The sequence below is a fragment of the Humulus lupulus genome, chromosome 4 (assembly GCF_963169125.1).
Source record: "Humulus lupulus chromosome 4, drHumLupu1.1, whole genome shotgun sequence".
Lineage (NCBI taxonomy): Eukaryota > Viridiplantae > Streptophyta > Magnoliopsida > Rosales > Cannabaceae > Humulus > Humulus lupulus.
The window spans coordinates 183,790,548-183,810,510 of record NC_084796.1 but is presented as its reverse complement, the minus strand read 5'-3'; the positions used below and the strand labels follow the sequence as shown (position 1 = coordinate 183,810,510).

Below are 19,963 nucleotides of genomic sequence, written 5' to 3'. Positions count from 1 at the left end.
GAAAGCCGCTGGGACCCCAACCAAGTCCCCTGCAAAGGGGAAAAAGCAGACCTCAGCTGCCCAGGCCAAGGAAACTGCACCTCTTGCTGTAGTGGGAAACATGCCCCCACCCCCTCCGCGAGCTCCAGCCTTTGTCCGAGACACAGGGGCGAAGCTCGAGGCCTCAGCAACCGCGGCCCCCGAGGTGCGTATCCCGGTGGACCCCCAGGCCCTGGAGAAGATTCCAGATGTCTTTCAGGGGACGGTGTATGAGACGGCGAGCTACATCGTCGACCACTTCTACCACTTCACTGAGAGAGAGCTGCGGGCCATCAAAACAAGGAGCCCGGTGGGCGTAATGGAATCTTCATTGGGCATGGCTCTAACGGTAAGCTGACTTTACCCTTTTATGATTTTTGATTATCATGTCTTGCCCTGTTTTTCCTCTTTTTTTTTCTGAGGCAGTTGCCTCTCTGTTTTTGCAGAGCATCTTGGCCCTTCATCGGAGCATAGCCAGGTCCAGGGCCCAGCATCAGGTGGTTTTGGCTGCCCATCAAACTTCCTTGCAGACGGCCCAACAGAAGGAAAAAGAAGCCAAGGATGCTCTGGCGGCCATACAAGGCGAGCTGGAAGAAGCCCGTCCCAAGCTTCAAGAGGCCGAGGCTACCAAAGCCACCCTTGCTGTCGCACTGGTCGAGCTAGACTCTGCGAAGGCTGGGGCTGAGGAGGCTAAGGCCGCCTTGGAAATGGAGAAGGCAGCTTCCAGCACCGCCATGGAGGACATGCTCTACCACTGCTGGGCCTATAACCCGGACGGCGACTTCTCCTTCTTAGGAGCAGACAGGGAGGTCTTCCTAGAGGGGTTCAAAGCTCGCCTCCAGTAGGAGACACCTTCTGAGACCGGGGAGGCACCCGTCGTGGCCGAGCAGGAGGGCGAGACAGCGACCTCCTCGGGGCAGCCTGGTGGAGCTTAGGGCCTTTCTTTTTCGCACCCATTCCTTTAATATTCTCTTTTTTTTTTTGTAACTTTGCATGAGGTATTTCTACCTCGAGATAATCAGTTTTATCAATTTTTACTTTTGATTGGTTTACTTCCTTTTGCTTCTACGTATTTATGTTACTGCTTTGAAAAACTTAGTTTGAGTTAATTTCTATCAATTTCTCGTGCTCTTTAAGAAAAACAACGATCAATCGATTTAAATTAACTTCTAAGTTTTATGACCTGGTTATGTCCAGGAACTTAGTTTGAAAACTTAGTTCGCGTTAATTTTTATCAATATCTCGTGCTCTTTAAGAAAAACAACGATCAATCGATTTAAATTAACTTCTAAGTTTTATGACCTGGTTATGTCCAGGAACTTAGTTTGAAAACTTAGTTCGCGTTAATTTTTATCAATATCTCGTGCTCTTTAAGAAAAAAAACGATCAATCGATTTAAATTAACTTCTAAGTTTTATGACCTGGTTATGTCCAGGAACTTAGTTTGAAAACTTAGTTCGTGTTAATTCTTTGACTAATATCATGTGCTTGTTAAGAAAAACATCGATCAATCAATTTGAACCAACTTCTAAGTTTTAGAACCTGGTTATATCCAGGGTAGAGCTTAGTTCGTGTTAATCCTTTATCAATATCTCGCATTTTTTAAGAAAAACAACGATCAATCAATTTGAATTAACTTCTAAGTCTTTAAGGCGACCTGGTTATATCCAGGCACCATATGCCCCCCAAGTAACTAGGAAAGGGTCTTTCGTGGTTACTTTAGGTTACACTTGTAAACATTTACAATCATAAACGAAAAGTTAATTCTCATTGCTTAATACATAAAAAATGGCCTTTTAGGCCTTACAAGGGGGTCATTGATAATATCTCTTCAAATGAATGGCATTCCAAGTTCGTGGGACTGCCCCTCCATCGAGCCGAGCTAATTTGTAAGTTCCTTCTTTAATGACCTCGATGATATGATATGGCCCTTCCCAATTTGGTCCCAATACTCCATCTTTGGGATCCTTACCGGCTAAGAAAACCCTCCTGAGGACCAGGTCGCCAATGCTAAAGGCGCGCTTTTTGACTTTTGAGTTGAAATAACGAGTGATTTTTTGCTGGTAATGTGCGAGCTGGAGTTGCGAATCTTCTCGTCTTTCATCAACCAAGTCAAGGGAAGCGCAAAGTAGCTCGTGGTTGCGGTCCTGGTCATATGCCTGGACTCTGTGCGAAGGTACCTTAACCTCCACGGGGAGGACTGCCTCACTCCCAAAAGTCAGGGAGAAAGGAGTGTGACCCATAGGAGTCCGGTGCGAGGTCCGATATGCCCACAGAACCTGGGGGAGCTGTTCTGGCCAGACCCCCTTGGCTTCGTCTAGTCTCTTCTTGAGGCTCGCCTTTAGGGTCTTATTGACGGCCTCGACCTGGCCATTTGCCTGAGGATAGGCCACGGACAAGAAGCTTTTCATGATCCCGTACCTTTCGCAAAATTTGGTGAATAGGTCGCTGTTGAACTGAGTCCCATTGTCGGAAAGGATTTTCTTGGGCAGCCCGAATCGGCAGATAATGCTCTTAACCACGAAGTCGAGGACTTTTTTGGAAGTTATAGTCGCCAAAGGTTCTGCCTTAGCCCACTTCGTAAAGTAGTTGATGGCCACCATGGCGTAGCGGACCCCGCCTTTTCCAGTAGGGAGGGCGCCAACCAAGTCGATCCCCCAAACTGCAAATGGCCATGGGGAAGAGATCATCTTCAGCTCGACTGGGGGAGCTCGGGCAACTGTGGCGAACCGCTGGCACTTGTCACATTTCTTGACATACAAGATCGAGTCCTTGGACAGAGTGGGCCAGTAATACCCTTGCCTTAAGACCTTTAGGGCCAAGCTCTGCCCCCTAGTGTGATCCCCGCAAAAACTCTCATGCACTTCCTGCAGATGGCCTTTTCTTCGCCTGGAAGAACACATCGTAGGAAAGGTAGGGAGTGCCCACGTCGGTACAGTATCCCATCTACCATCGTATACCTTGGGGCCTGGTACAGTACCCGTCGCGCATCATTACGCTCTTCAGGTAGCTTCCCCTCGGTGAGATACTCGAGGATGGGGGTCATCCAGGTCGGCCTAGCGTCGACCATCTCGACCTCCGTCTTGACTTCTTCTATACTTGGTTTTTCCAAGAACTCTACCGGAACTAACCCCAAAGCCTCCGTCTCCCCAGAGGTGGTGAGCTTGGCAAGAGCGTCTGCGTTAGCGTTCTGCTCCCGAGGTATCTGCTCGATTGAGCCTTGTCCAAACGCGGACAGTTCGACTTTTACCTTTGCCAGGTAAGCAGCCATCTTGGTTCCTCGTGCCTGATATTCGCCCAGCACCTGGTTTACCATGAGCTGGGAGTCACTGAAGCACTGGATGGAGCTCGCCTTCAGCTCCTGGGCTATTCTTAGCCCAGCCAGCAAAGCTTCGTATTCGGCCTCGTTGTTGGAGGCCTTGAATCTGAATCTCAACGCCGAGTGGAATCTATGTCCCTCAAGGGATATCAGAATGATTCCAACCTCAGATCCGTTCTCATTGGATGAGCCATCCACGAAGATCTTCCACGACGCCTGAGCCGAGGTGACCTAGGGTGAGTCTTCTGTAGGATCCTCCCGGAATCCTGTGCACTCTGCCACAAAATCGGCCAGGGCCTAAATTTTTATAGCAGTTCGTGGGGTGTACAAAATCTCGAACTGACTGAGCTCGACAACCCACTTTAACAGGCGTCCTGATGCTTCAGGTTTTTGCAAAACCTGCCTTAAAGGCTGATCGGTCATGACGTGTATTGAGTGGGACTAGAAGTACGGCTTGAGCTTTCGGGAGGCCGTGATAAGGCAGAACACCAATTTTTCCATCAATGGGTATCGAGATTCGGCCCCGAGAAGTCTCTTGCTGATGTAGTAGACTGGTTTCTGAACCCAGTCTTCTTCTCAGACCAATACGGCACTAGCTGCATCCTCTGTGATAGCTAGGTAGAGAAAAAGGGGCTCTCCTGCCTTTGGTTTGGATAATACGGGTGGCTAAGCACTTTCGCACTCTTCTGTCCATTCGAACTTCTTATTTCCTCGGAGCAGGTTGTAGAATGGCAGACACTTATCGGTGGATTTTGAAATAAACCGATTGAGGGCTGCCACCCTTCCTGTTAGGCCTTGGACGTCTTTGCGCAACCTGGGTGAGGGAAGCTCGAGTAATGATCTGATCTTGTCGGGGTTTGCCTCGATTCCTCGGGTATTGACGATGAAACCCAGGAATTTTCTAGATGCGACTCCAAAAGTGCACTTCTATGGATTAAGCCTCATGCCATACTCCCGTAGTATCTTGAAGCACTCCTCCAGGTCGGAAACATGGTTATCAGCAGTCTTTGACTTAACCAGCATGTCATCAACGTACACTTCCATGTTCTTCCCGATCTGGTTGGCGAACATTCTATTTACTAACCTCTGGTACGTAGCACCGGCGTTCTTCAGCCCGAATGGCATGACCTTGTAACAATAGACGTTAGTCGGGGTCATGAAGCTGGTGTGCTCCTGGTCCGCTGGATTCATGGTGATCTGATTATAGCCTAAGTACGCGTCCATAAAGGACATGAGCTCGTGCCCCGCTGTGGCATCCACCAATTGGTCAATCCTGGACAAGGGAAAACAATCTTTGGGGCAGGCTTTATTCAGGTCGGAGAAGTCGATGCAGGTCCTCCATTTCCCATTGGGCTTCGGGACCAGCACAGGGTTGGCGACCTAAATCGGAAACTTGGCTTCACAGATAAAGCCGCATTTCTTGAGCCGGGCTACTTCTTTCTCTAAGGCTTCAGCCCGAGTTGTTCCTAGGCGCCTCTGCTTCTGGGACTTTGCAGGAACGCTCTTATCCAAATGAAGGGTGTGCATGATGACATTTGGACTGATTCCCACCATGTCCTCGTGTGACCACGTAAACACATCCAGGTTATCCTACAGAAATCTGATCAGCTCCGCTCTCCTCTTGTTACAGAGGTTTTTCCCGAGCTTGACCAACCGTGAAGGATTCTGTGGATCGATATTTACTTCCTCGAGCTCTTCAATAGCCTGGAGCTCAGACTTATCCTCGTCTATTCGGGGGTCAATATCCTCACTTAAGACGATATTTTCCCCTTCGGCGCTCTGAGGTTTTTCAATCTCAGGATCAGCTAAAGGTTCCTGAGATTCCTCTCCTCCACCTTGGATGGCCATTGCTAGCTGCCCGGGTTTCGATTTTCCCTTCATGGAAATGTTGTAGCATTCCCTGGCAGCGAGCTGATCGCCACGGACCGTGCATATCCCGGTGGTAGTAGGGAATTTCAGCGCGAGGTGGCGAACAGAGGTGATGGCCTCAAAAGCTATGAGTGCGGGTCAGCCCAAAATAGCATTATACGCAGCGAGGCAGACGATGACCACGAACTCAAGGAGTTTGGAGACTGTCCGAGGCCCTTCTCCTAAGGTGATCACCAGCTCGATAGTCCCTATGGCTGCTGATCCTTCTCCCGAAAAACCATACAGCATCATGGAGGTCGCCTTCAGCTCGGCGACAGTCAAACCCATCTTCTCCAGCGTGGACCGGAATAGAAGGTTTACCGAGCTCCCATTATCGATTAGCACCCTCCTAACCCTCCGATTAGTGAGTTGCACTGCTACGACCAGAGGGTCGTTATGAGGGAACTGAACATGGTTGGCATCTTCTTCAGTAAAAATAATTGGTTGTCTCTCCAATCGCTGCTGCTTTGGCAGACGCTGCTCCGGGACGAACTCTACTCCGTTATGCGCCTTGAGTTCGTTTGCGTACCTCTTTTGGGCACCCCTGCTCGCGCCAGCTAAATGCGGACCTCTAGAGATTGTGGATATCTCTCCTCCTATCACTAGAGGAGGGATGTCTTAATCTTTTTGAGACCCGGGCTGACTGACCGGGACTTCTGGAGCAGGTCGACTTGCTGGAACCCTGTTCCGTGCATACTGAGCCAAGGGGCTGGCTCTGATGAGAGCTTCGATCTCATCTTTCAAATGCCTACAATCATCAGTATTGTGGCCAACGTCGTTGTGAAAACGGCAAAACTTGGAGGTGTCTCTCTTCCCCTTCTGGTGCTTCAACGGCTCCGGCTTCTTCCAGGGGAGGCGAGCAGAATTCGCCAGGAAGATGTTCTCCCTAGAGTGGGTGAGCTCTGTATAAGTCACGTAGACCGGCTTAAATTTGTCTACGGACTTATTCTTCTTTGGGCCATGCTGGTTGCCCTCGCCGTTCCCCTTTCTTTTGCCTCCTCCGAACTGGTTATTCTGTGTAACGTTCTGGGTCGCTGTCACGACCTTCGTTCCCACTCCAGCGGGCTGCTCAGGGACCTGGCTGGTTCCTGCAGCTGAGGCTTGGGCTTCCTCCAAGTTGATCCATCCTTGGGCCCTATTCAGGAATTCATTTACTGAACTAACTCCTTTCCTTTGTATTTCGTTCCAGAGTCCCCCTCCTACGAGGATTCCAGTCCTCAAAGCCATGAGCTTGGAGCTGTCATCTACGTCTCTGGTCCGAGTAGCGACATTCACGAACCTGCTTAGGTAAGCCTTCAAAGGCTCGTCGGGCTGCTGCCTCACGTTAGCCAGAGAGTCGACCTTGACGCGGGCAGCCTGGGAGGCTCGGAATGCCCTCTTGAAGTCTGCAGAGAAAGTTTTTCAGGAGCTGATTGATTGTTTCTTGCTTTGTTTGAACCACTGTCTGGCTGGTCCGATCAATGTGGAGGGAAATATCAAGCATCTCAGCTCAGGACCAATGTTGTGGGCCATCATTAGGGTATTGAACATCCCTAGATGATCTGACGGATCTCCGTCCCCGTTGAATTTGGACAGGTGCGGCATACGGAAACCGGGTGGGTATGCCATTGCTGCTATGTTGGGGGCGAAGAGCTCCAGCTCGTCCCCCGAATCATATTCGTCTTTCTCTTTCTTCGACAGGAGCTTCCTCATTAGCTCCTCCATCTGAGCCAGACGCTCGAGGGTTTTGTCCTGATTTCCTTGGTTATTCTAGGGCTACTCAAGAGCTCCGAATCCACTGTGTACGTTTGGTGGGTTATTGCCCCTCCTATCTTGAGATAGGTTATTTGGGGCGTTCCCGCCGTTACGCACCTCGGATAGGTCTCCCCCTGAGCGAGCATGGCTGCCACCTCCTACTGGTTCCCCTCTATGAGAGTTAAGGCGATCTCGAAGGTTGCACCTCTGGGTGGCTTGAGGAATTTGCGCCGAGCTTAAGCGTTGACGCAGGTCTCCGCCAGACAGGTCGCTCTGGCGACTGCCGGTCCAATGGCTCCCGTTAGAAAAGCCCGGAGTCCGCCTTTGGGGGTGAGGATCCGGGCTCTCTCTCGGCGCCCTGCTACGTCGGGAAGGTCCTGCGGACGGCGGGTTTCTCCTGCTGCTTCCATAAGCTGGAATATCTCAGATGGGCCGAGGAGGAGACAGATATCTTATTGGAGACGGAGGATGCCTGACCGGAGATGCAATCCTGGTTCCGTCAGGGCGGATCAAGTTAGGTGGGGGCCTTTCGGCCCTGCCAACCTGCGGGTCCCGCGCGTGGCGATCTGGACGAGGCGCAGGACGGCTGGTGGGGACGGGCTGATGCTGTGAGCCCTCCCCGGATCTCCTTCTGGAATTCCCTTGAGCTCTCCTGGGCGCGCTCGAGGTTGGTTGGGAGCTGGGAGTTGAAGTTCGGACCGAGCGGCTATACTATTGTTCGGCTCTAGGCATTTCTTCAAAGTTTTCCTCTCGACGGTGCGATGAGGGAATAGAGTTGGATGTCGGCGGTCTGTCCGAGCGGCTAGGCCTGGACCGATTACCCCGGCGGGACTTATGAGTCTCGCCTTGCCTCTTTCCGACGTTAGCGTCAGTTGTAAGAGGGGGTAGTCGGGCCAACACCTCCTTAATCTGCTGACTAGCTTTCGCTAGTTGGCTCCTCAGCTGAGCGTTTTCCATTTCTACCGCAGTGTAAAAATCTGGGTTTGGATTAGGTGGCCGGGGCGCCGAACTTCTAGTGTCATCTTGGCCCACCGGCTGTTTGCCCGGCCGCTGCTGGACCTCAGGAATTTGTTCACCGGAGATGGCGGTATGATGAGCCTCCTGCCCATCATGTTGTTCCGCCTCGTTACCGTGTCTTGATCGAGTGGTCACTATAGTTGGATGTTTGCGATAACACCAATCTAACTAGCTCTCAACGAAAGCACCAATCTGTTGACGTGGTTCTTCGCCAACAGGTAATTAAGAAAATAAGAGGAAGGGATTAGTGCTTAACTATGAACCGAAATAGATGAATGATATTTGTAAATGGACTGGTGACACAATTATGTTTTTTATGTGGTTCAAAGGTTAAAATCCTTCTACTCCACCAGCCAATATTATTGTTATATGCTTGGTATTCTTTTACAGAGTATTTCCTTACACAATAGAATCCGACCATTTGCAACTCCCAGGGTCTCCATATTTATAGGAGAGGGCACCTGGGAGTTGGTAAGAAGGTCATCCCGTGACCTTCTTACCAATCATGTCACTTCTGTGACATTCATGATTAATTCCTAAAGCCTGACACATGAAGTGTGGTCTAATCAATAGGTAAAGGGGATAATGGGCCGCACGGCCCAACCCAGTCGTGGGTGTCTGAATACGCACGTTCATGCTGCGTGTCTGAGAAGTCAGGGATATATCAGACACGTGATGTCTGATATATGCACGTTTACCTTGCGTGGTTGACTTTATAAAAGGTCACAGCCTCCAACTCTAGCTCGTACCACGAGCTGGATGCTTCCCTCGACCTGTGGCCTTCAAAGTCCAGACTCAGTCCTTAAGTAATCTTGGCGAACCTTTGGATACCCCAAGCTAACGAGGTAGGACCTGACGACAACAGCTCCGATCATGGGGGATCCACGTGGCTGATATAATTTAGGCCGTATCTCAGCTCGCTAATAGCCCGTTGGAAAATCAGGACGTACAACTAGTTATAATATATATACAATTATACGTGTGTATTATATAATGTAACATTTTTGTTGATGATCACTTTATTAGTGTCTTATAAAAAATATAATTAAATTTTAACATGTTAAAATAGATACAATGTTAATATTAAAATTTATTTAGTATGTGTGAATTTATTTTAATAAAAATTATAACATTTATTTTGGTCTTTTAATATTTAACAGCACTTCAATCAGTTTACCAAACACTCTGGTATAGATTTTCTAACTCACAGCATCTTAATTTAATATCTGTAATTTACCAAACACTCAGCAACTCTTCCCTACAGCAGAGATACAGTGTTTTTCCTCACAACACAGTTACAGTTGTTTTTCCCCACAACACAGCTATAGCTGTTTTTTCCCACAACACAACTGTACCAAACTGGCCCTTAGTAGGGGCAAATACTAATTAATATTAAGCCAATATTAGTACTTATTATTTCCACAAATTCTATATCTCCCAATTTGATTTTTCTCCAACTATTGCGCTGCTTAGATAATTTTAGAATGTTTCACCGATATGAATTGTGTTCAAATAGTTTTAGATTGTTTTATCAATAGATGGACACCATTAAATTTGATGAAAGGAATTTTTTAATGATAAATAAATATGTATTTTTTTTTACTATTACTCTATTATAAAATGAACTATACTATATTCAAATTTAGAAAAATAGAGAGATATGATGTATTGATATGTTTAGGGTGGAGAGGTGTTACTAAATATTAAAACTCAAAAAATTAATTGGTTTAAAATTGATACAACAAAAAAATATATAAATGAAATTCTGATTTTTATGATTACCAACTTAATTATTCAAATGAAATAATTAATTGTTGAACTATTACAGAAATGTTTAAACAGACACAAAGACTGTTTGAACAGAAACCAGATATGTTTAAACAGTTTGTGACCAGAAGATAAAAATGAACATAAAGTAAAGAACACACGAATTTTTACGTGGTATCAGCAATCTTTGCAGATTGCTACTAGTCCATGAGGCCACGCCCAGAGAATGAAATTTATTAGAAGAATATCTAAACGATTACAAAACCAAATTGACTTATACAAATAAAGACTCCCTCTTGAATTTGTCGCAACTGTTGTAATCTAAACTCCTAATCAAATTTCTGAAGTGCTAAAATCTTAAACTCCCTTCAAATCCTAACACTTGCACTTTTCCTCCCGAAAAGTGACTCACGAACAAGACTTCTCCCGAAGCTTGATGACCAATGTCCAAGTGTGTTCAACCTGCACAATTAACACAAAGAAAACAATACAGAAGTACACTGTAATAAACCACTAAGAACTTGCTGGACTCAAGTTCTTCACATAATAAAAAGTCTCTCTAAAACTTGAAAAATATTTGGAAAATAATACAGCAAGAGAGATAATGAAAAACCAACGACCTAAGGATGATTATATACTATTTTGAATCCCTTTAGGTCGTAGAAAAAAAATCAGAAACTAATCAGCCAATAAATGGAAAATCTTCCAAAACAGGAAAGTCAGAATCTGCTCAAACAGACTGGCAATCCGTTCAAACAGATTCATTGAACCTGGACAGATTTTAAACTCAGTTTCCTTAAATAAATAAGGAAACAATATATACATTATCACTGCAAGTTGTACACGATTTCTGGGCAAAATAAATCAGATCAAAAAATAAAATAAATACCAATAATTTCCAATTCAAGAAAAGATATTCTTTTATAGGAGATTATATATTTATTTTATTATTATATATATAATAATCTGATTATAAAAAGACACATTTCAACAAAATAGGAAACTACCCATTTTTTGAAATTTACCACTCAATATTACAAAACAGGAAACTACCCATTTCGAAAATACTTATTTAATTAATTTTGTCAATATTGTCAAATATGCCAATAAAGGATTTTACAATCTCCCCCTTTGGCAATTTGATAGACAAAATTAATTCAAAAACCTGCAACACAAATGTTAGTGATAAGTAAAGAGAAAGAACTCCCCCTGAAAACATGCATTAACTTATAACAAACATGTAAAGAGACTAGACTTAACTCCCCCTCAAAATAAGAAGGTCCAGAGGCTAATTGACAAAGACTAAAATAAAACTAAACGACTGGATCTTTGGATAGAGATTGAACAGCCTCCAACACAGAACGTTGCAGTCCTTCAATTGACATCACTCGAGCAGCCAAGGAATCAACAGAGGCTGGAACAGCAGCTATTTCTAATGCAACAAGTCCGAAATCTGTGGCAACAGAGGAGGACGCATGAGGAATGTCATCCGAGGCAAACTTCAGAGATTGGGACTTGACTTTCTTGGTTGATGGAACAACAGTGGCTTCAGAAGGAGGAGCAGATGTAACGCCCTACTTCCTTAGAGCCGTTACCAAGTGAGTTTTAAGACAAAACAGTGTGCAATGAACTCGCTAACCGAGGTTTTTAAAACGAAAGTGTGACTAATCAAAAGTTTAAGGCTGTAATCTTTGAAAATGCGTTGTTTCATTAACAACTTCTAGTATTAAACATTTGGGATCCCAAAATATGGTTTGAAAACTATTTACATCTTAAAATAAGTTTACAGTTGATTAGTCATAAAATCATAGATTATTACAGCCATTTCTCGAATAAACCCCCAACCAAAGCAGTCGGGCAGGCCGAACATGTACGCGTCGCTTCACGCTCTCCGTACTCATGGCTGGTTGACTCAATCTATGCCCTTACCTGCATAACAGAGCACCCGTGAGCCGAAGCCCAGCAAGAAAACTCATGCAGTTCATAATATATGCAAATTATACAGTTAATCATATCAGATAGTCCACAGATAACAGGTCAACCATTTGACTTAAGCAATCCGGCCATGCCGCCCCAGAAGCCTTACGAAAGCCTGGGGTCTCGGTCCTCACCGTAAGGATATCACCTGTATCCATGGGGTCCCACCCTGACTACAAGCACTTCACATGGTATGTGGTACTTCCGGCCCCACTGCCGTTCTCGGCCTTTCGCCGTTCTCGGCTCCATTGTCGTTCTCGGCTCCTCGCCGTATCATTCAACTATAATCACAGATAGTCTATCTCAAATAACATTTGAACATATATCAATTCAATCAAGTCTGCACCCTAACATGTAATGCAATATGGGGTCGTGCCCTACAATCACACTATGGGCCCATGCCCTGTCCTATGGGTGCTATAGTTTTCTTACCTGTCAATTTGATAGCTTTCAACACTTGACTCCTTGAGCACGATCCCACTCGAGCCTTAGCGCACACCTAAACACAGCCATAGGTCAAAGTCAACACTGAACCCCAAGTCCGAAAACCTAGCCTCGGGACCAATCCCGAGCCCCCGGGAAGTCCTAGATCCCCAAAACAAAGTGATGGAATCGAGCCCCGAACCCTAGGTCAAAATCCCTCAACAAAAGCCCAAAAATCCCCTTTTGTGAACAGTGCAGCGCTACAGCGCCCACTAACTAGCGCTGTAGCGCTAGTTGCAGCCAGACCACACCCAAAAATCGTTTCTGCGATTTTCCTTCAACCATTCTCAACCCAAACTTCCCCAAATCTTTACCAAACTCAAAATCAAGCTTATAAACACTCTCCACTCAACTCAAGCATCCCTAAATATCAAAACCCAAGCTCATGCATCCCAAATCTCAAGATTCACCATAGATGAACCCTAAACCCAGAATTTCAATCAAACACAAAGTTAAAGGCTTAGAATTCATACCGTTGATGAAATTTCGACATTGATTCATTTCCTAGACCTCCATAGCTTGCTCTTCCTCAAAGCTTGCCCAGAAATTCCCTAAAATTCCCATCATCTCAGCTCAAAACATAGCTCAAACCAACCAAACCCTTAAAAACTGAAAACTCTAAAAACTTACCTCAAAAGTTGATGTGTTCTTGCTAATCCTTGCCAAATCTTCAAGCCTAACTTCAAGATCCTTGATGCTCAGCCTATCCTAGCTCTCCACTGAGCTTTGCCCCAAGAAAAATGGAGAGAAATGGTGCAAGAATGCACAAACCGATCCTTTGGAAAAACTCCTTTGTTTTCTCTCTTTTCTTTCTTTCCTTTTTCTTTCTTTCTCTCCACAGCCAACACACTTTCTCTATAAATCCCACTAAGTGTAAAGCCTTATAAATCAATCTCTAAAAGCCAATTGACCAAAATGCCCTCCCTATTAATTCTAAACCCTTTGTCCACGTAGGGCCATTTTAGTCATTTTACCCAATTCCCGCTAATCCTCAAGTGTCTCTAATATTTTCCCGCTTGCTTCCCAATACCTGAAAAGTCACCAAATAATATTCCTTGATATCAAAATAAACCCCAATATACTCATTAACTTCCTATTTATACCCCCAGGCTCGCCCCAAGCCGGGTATAAATCTCCGCCTCGACTTTCTACTAGTCTGCTCACTGGGATCGTCTCGAGTCACAAATCACAGATACATCCACATCACAATGTGGTCTCAGCAATCATCACATATCAATACAGTTATGCCCAACATGGCCAAAATTACAATTATGCCCTTCTAACACAATCAGGGCCTACATGCATACTAATACACGTAGTCATGCATCTCAAATAGTCAAATAGTCATATAACATGCTCTAAATCATAATCATGCATTTTACTTACTAAAATCACACATAAATTCCTTCATGCCCTCCAGGCACACTAATCAAGGCCCTTAAGCCTTAATAGCGATTTTGGGGCGTTACAGCAAAGGCCTTGTTGGAAGCAGCAGTAGTGGGAGCTACCAAATCTTCTTGATCACGTTGAAGATCTTTTTTCTGCATACTCAACACTTTATAAATAACATGAGGAAAAGGAAGATTCAAGTTTTTCCTATTACCTTTGCGAAAACCAATGATTTGATCATGAATAACCAAAGCCAAATTTATACCAAGACCGGTCCCCACCTTGTACAAAAATGAAGCCATATCAAAAGAGATAGTGGCGGTGTGAGAAGTGGGCTTCCAATTTGTTGTGGCAAACTTATGGAGGACAGCATAAGTGTAGGTGAGATTAGAGACCGAGATGACTGTATTAGATGGCCATACCATTTTTTTCCCTACCAATTCAGTAATAATCGTGCCCTTGTCAAGAGAGGCAACATCATCATCATCCTCGACATCAAGGGGAAGATGCAAAGCAAGGGCAATGTCTTGAGGAGAAAAAGAGAACCAATGGCCCCTAACAAACACTTTATTATACATAGAAGATTTAGGTTCAATAATTTCATTAGTAAGATTGGCATAGAATTCCTTGACTATTCTATCCACAAAACCAGTAAATTTAACGAAAGAACCTGTCCATTTTCGATCTTGAAGCATTGTTAGCACACCATAAGGTCGATGATCACTCAAGAAATAATATCTCTCAATGATAAATTTCCTTTGAGCATAGAGAACCATATCACGAGCATTATCATTATAACAAAAAGTTGAAGAAAAAGGTTTGAAATTTACACCTGAACGTTTATGAGAAGGTGAATGATCAGAAAGTGGCCTCTTTCCTTTAGTCTTGGATGACAAAGGAGTTGCAATTGGTTCTGAGTCAGATTCAGCTTCTTGTTCAGAGGGAACAATGTCTTCTTTTTCTGGCTCATCAGACTCAGCCTCTGATTTTGCATTGTCAGGAACCGTTTCATCAGACAATGTGGTATCACGGGTTGCTTCTGATTCCGACTTTTCTTCCTCAGGGTCAGATTCAGAGGAAGACAGAGATGGGGGATGAGCCTTCAATCTTTTCTTGGTAGCAGTCAAGGGGGAAGAAGACGTGTCCAACCCCAATTTCCTTTTGGGAGTCACAGAATTTTTCTTGGACTGGCTCGACTTCAAGGGCAATTTGAGCAAACCAGCAGCAGCAGCTTTGGAAGAAGATGAAACAGATTTTGATTTTGCCCTAGTCGCCAGAGAAGAATCAATCGGAAGAGGAGATGAGTCTTTGGCTCAAGAGGGCACCACCACTTCAGATGGTGGTGCAACATCGACAATGTCAGTCGAGATATCTGGAAACACCATGGGGTGTTCATGAGAGAGGGAGAATACCTTCTTGCGCACCTTGGATTTGCAAGTCTTTCCAACAGATGAGGCAGGTGCTGGAACAGATGGAGCCGTTGTTGACACAGATGGAGGTGGCGATGGAGAGGGCACCTTCCTGGATTGAGAAGTAGGAGTCTTCTTAGAGGAAGCACCACGAGTTCTCACCATTTTTTCTTCTCTGAAAAACAGAAAGCACTTACAAAAAAAAAAAAGAGAATAAAAATAGAAGAAGAAGAAGTGACTTGGAGAGATCGTGGGTGAGAAGAAAAAGGGTAATGGCAAGCTTTTTAAACACAACACTTACCCAATTTGGACACCCACGGCAAAAAGAGGTTTCCCTTTTTTTATTAAAAAATTGTTTTAATTAAACAAGAAAAGGAAACAATCTTGAAGACACACAATCTACATAAAACCTTACCCTTTTTTTTTATGTTATAATAGGAAATAGATATAAAATGACAATCCAAAAAAAAGTAACCAAAAAAAATACCCCACACGATCTTCTTATTGACCTTTTCCCCTTTTTTTATATTAACAATTCTAAACAAGGTACAAGATAATAAAGATACAAATCATTGTATTCCAAATTGAGAAAGATGACAAAAATAAATTCCTTGGAGACAAAGAATATATTAAATCACACAAAATAAATGCATAATTTAACATAATTACCACAATGATTCGGTCCACCATGAATTTCCTTGTCAAAATTTTTTTATTATTATTTTTTTTATTTTCATTTTTTTTTTATATATGCACAAAAATAAAAACTCAACCCAAAAAAAATCTGCTTTGATCAATGTGAGTTATCCTGATAAGAATAAAATCAAGCAAATGAAAATAAGTGTTAGTGTATACCATGGATAAGAACACTTGTGAAAACAAAAAATTAGAAAGAATATTCGAGAGAAATAAACCACAATTCAGTCACAAGCACAGATTCTTAAGTGAATCAATCAACATGTATGAGACTCACACACATTTTTTAATTTTTATAAACTGTGTACAATTTTTTTATTGCATTGTTTCAAGCATAAGTGTGTGACAGTGTATGCAAGGGAACATTGCCCAATGACAAATAAGTCTTTTTCGAAATTAAAAATAATTGTAACCCATGAAGACGCTGTCACACTACACCAGTGGTAGCCCTTTTCTATGGTAGCGTATCCTCTTCATAACTCTGAATTACAAAGTTCCAACTTACTCAAAAGACGACTTTCACACACTGATGTAGGTATCTCTATTCTTTCACAGGAGCTTGAAACAATGCTACACAAAAGGAAGCTCAAACATTAAACATTGATTAATTTAATCAAATATGCCTAGGAGGAATTCATTAAATTTATCTCAAGAATATACAACCAAAGGTTCATAAACACAAGTCATATTATCCAGCTTGACACACAATAAAATTTTCAAATTGATTGATAATTTTCTTAACCTTAAATAACACAAATTTGATCAAGCGGATAATACCATAACAAGACAATTTAAAGAGAACAAACCCCCAAAGATTTTCGGAGGAAATCAAAGCGAACCGAATCAAGAGCTTTAGTGAAAATATCAGCAATTTGTTTATGTGTTTCAATATATTCTAAGACAAGAACTTTATTTTCAACTAATTCTCTTATGAAATGATGATGAATCTCAATATGTTTAGTACGGGAATGTTGCACAGGATTTTTTGAAATAATAATTGCACTTGTATTATCACAAAAAATAGTTAAAGTGTCAAGATCAAACCCATAATCCATCATCATTTGCTTCATCCTTTAGGTTGTTCAACATATACCTCTTCATTCAAGATCCCATTAAGAAATGCGGATTTGACATCCATTTGGAACAACCTGAAACCAATCAAACAAGCAATCGACAATAATAATCTAATTGATTCAAGTCTTGCAACAGGTGCAAATGTTTCATCAAAGTCTATTCCTTCCACTTGTGTGTACCCTTGTGCCACTAATCTTGCTTTATTTCGCACAATTGTACCAAATTCATCAGATTTATTCTTAAAAATCCATTTAGTGCCAATAATATTGGTATGCAACGGTCTTGGCACAAGGATCCACACTTTGTTTCTAAAAAATTGTTCCAATTCCTCCTGCATAGCTTTAATCCAATTTTCATCAGTTAAAGCTTCTTTCACATTTTTAGGCTCAATTAGAGATAAGAAACAAACAAATTGAACAACATTACTAAACCTTCTCCGTGTTACCATACTGTCTTTTGGATTTTCAAGTATTAAATCAGTTGGATGATGTAACTTAACTCTGGTTGATGGTTCCTTTTGGACTTCATCCAAAATAATATCTGGAAATTTCTTTTCTGTCTGTTCAGAATTAGTTTCATTGGATTCGCAATCTGTTGGAATAGATGGACCAGACGTTGCAACGGTAGTATCACTGACACAGGCTTCTTCGTGTTTTTCAGTAGGTTCATCAATAAACCTTTCAATTTCTTCCTCAGTAGAAAACTCAGAAAAATCCCTGGAATCATCAATAACAACGTTAGCCGACTCCATTACAGTTTGGGTTCTCATGTTATACACACGATAAGCCCTACTGTTAGTGGAGTATCCAATAAACACACATTCATCACTCTTAGCATCAAATTTACCAAGACTTTATCTATCTCTCAAAATGTAACAAACACATCCAAAAACATGAAAGTAAGCCACACTTGGTTTCTTACCTTTCCAAATTTCATAAGATGTTTTAGATGTACCTGGACAGAGAAAAACACGATTTATGATATAGCAAGCAGTGTTAATTGCTTCTACCCATAACCGTTTGGTCAATTTTTTTCTATTTAGCTTCACTCTAGCCATTTCTTGAAGAGTGCGGTTTTTTCTTTCTACAACTCCATTCTGTTGAGGAGTTTTGGGAGCTGAAAACTCATGAGAGATACCTGCAGACTTACAAAAATCATCATAGATTGAATTCTCAAATTCTTTACCATGATCACTTCTTATACGAACAATTTTTCCAATGTTGCAATCTTTTTCAACTTTTAAATTCAAGCAAAGAGTTTTAAAGGCAACAAAAGTGTCAGATTTTTCTTTCAAGAAATCCACCCAAGTATATCTAGAAAAATCATCCACACAAACAAAAATATACCTTTTCCCATTTAAACTCTCAATTTGAATTGGACCCATAAGATCCATGTGAAGCAATTCTAAAACTTTCGAAGTATTTATGTTAGAAATACTTGTGTAATTTTTAATTGCTTACCAAGTTGACAACTCTTGCACTTACCATCAGATTCTTTACCTAGCTTAGGTAAGCCACGAACACTCCCTGCATGTGACAATTTTTTCAAAGTTTTGAAATTTATGTGACCAAGTTTAGCATGCCATATATCAGTGTTATTACTCACAACAGAGTGACACATAATAGATGGCAGAAGAGTGTAGCAATTGTCATTAGATCTATAACCTTCAAGAACATTCTCACCATTCTTGTTTAAAACAAAACAATTCTCTTTATCAAAGTTAACAGTATAACCTTGATCACAAATTTGACTTATGCTTAGAAGATTAGCTTTAAGACCTTCCACAAGTAACACTCTTTTGATTCTAGGCAACCCTTCAAAGTTAAGAGTACCCATACCAAGAACATTACCTTCAATTCCATTGCCAAAAGTAACAGACCCACAATGCATAGGTTTTAAGTCTGTAAGAATAGACTTGTCACCTGTCATATGTCTTGAACAACCAGTGTCAAAATACCAAAAATATGAAGAAGCAGATCTATCATATTCACTAGTAAAACCAGCAAAACAATTATTCTTTTTTATCCATATTTTCTTTGATTGAACATTTTCCTTTTTTACTCTTTTGAAATTATCAAACTAAATGAATTTTTCAAAATACTCATTTTTGGAAAAAATCATAAGAGTAAAACACTTAGGACGAATATGACCCTTCCTACAACAAAAGTGACAGATTGGAATGAATTTTTCGAACTTACCATTGGATTTACCTGCTAACTGTGTCCTTTCTGTTGGAACAACCCGAGTACCGGATACAACAGAATTCAGTGATGATGACACAGGAACATCAGACGATAGCATCCCAGCCGAGATAAAGACAGTTTTCTTTGATTTTTGAGAACTTAAAGCACCAAGTCTCACATGACTTCTTTGACCTGAATTCTGTATATTCTCGAAAACAGTTGAACCGGGGTTAAGCATTCTAACATTTTACTCAAGAGTATCCAAATCTTTAGACAACTTATTAATTTCAACACTTTTTGAAATTATTTCTTTTTCAAAATTTTCATTTAAATCAGTAAGTTGTTTAATTTCAAAGGATAAATCTTTATCTCTGATACCAATTGAAATTCCGTTTTTTATGATTACCAACTTAATTATTCAAATTAAATAATTAATTGTTGAACTATTACAAAAATGTTTAAACAGACACAAAGACTGTTTGAACAGAAACCAGATATGTTTAAACAGTTTATGACCAGAAGATAAAAACGAACATAAAGTAAAGAACACACGAATTTTTACGTGGTATCAGCAATCTTTGCAGATTGCTACGAGTCCACGAGGCCACGCCCAGAGAATGAAATTTATTAGAAGAATATATAAACAATTACAAAACCAAATTGACTTATACAAATAAAGACTCCCTCTTGAATTTGTCGCAACTGTTGTAATCTAAACTCCTAATCAAATTTCTGAAGTGCTAAGATCTTGAACTCCCTTCAAATCCTAACACTTGCACTTTTCCTCCCGAAAAGTGACTCACGAACAAGACTTCTCCCGAAGCTTGATGACCAATGTCCAAGTGTGTTCAACCTGCACAATTAACACAAAGAAAACAATACAGAAGTACACTGTAATAAACCACTAAGAACTTGCTGGACTCAAGTTCTTCACATAATAAAAAGTCTCTCTAAAACTTGAAAAATATTTGGAAAATAATACAGCAAGA

The 19,963-nt window shown here is 42.1% G+C and overlaps 1 protein-coding gene across 1 annotated transcript; it reads right to left on the bottom strand.

Moving 5' to 3' along the window:
* Positions 1–11,076: 11,076 nt before the first annotated feature.
* LOC133832723 (uncharacterized) lies at positions 11,077–19,212 on the bottom strand. The gene is made up of 5 exons (XM_062263031.1): positions 18,990–19,212; positions 15,323–15,356; positions 14,993–15,196; positions 13,693–14,878; positions 11,077–11,337 (listed from the first exon to the last, which is right to left on the bottom strand). The coding sequence occupies exons 1-5, from the start codon at positions 19,210–19,212 to the stop codon at positions 11,077–11,079; spliced, it is 1,908 nt and encodes a 635-aa protein (XP_062119015.1).
* Between the last annotated feature and the right edge of the window lie 751 nt (positions 19,213–19,963).

Excerpts from the sequence above, each read along its gene's own strand:
- LOC133832723 (XM_062263031.1), bottom strand. The coding sequence starts at position 19,212 with ATGCTTAACCCCGGTTCAACTGTTTTCGAGAATATACAGAATTCAGGT. Across the intron at positions 15,357-18,989 it reads GTTAGCAGGTAAATCCAATG|GGAAACCTCTTTTTGCCGTG; the intron begins GTAAGTTCGAAA and ends TAATAAAAAAAG. Across the intron at positions 15,197-15,322 it reads GCCGTGGGTGTCCAAATTGG|AGAAGAAAAAATGGTGAGAA; the intron begins GTAAGTGTTGTG and ends TCTGTTTTTCAG.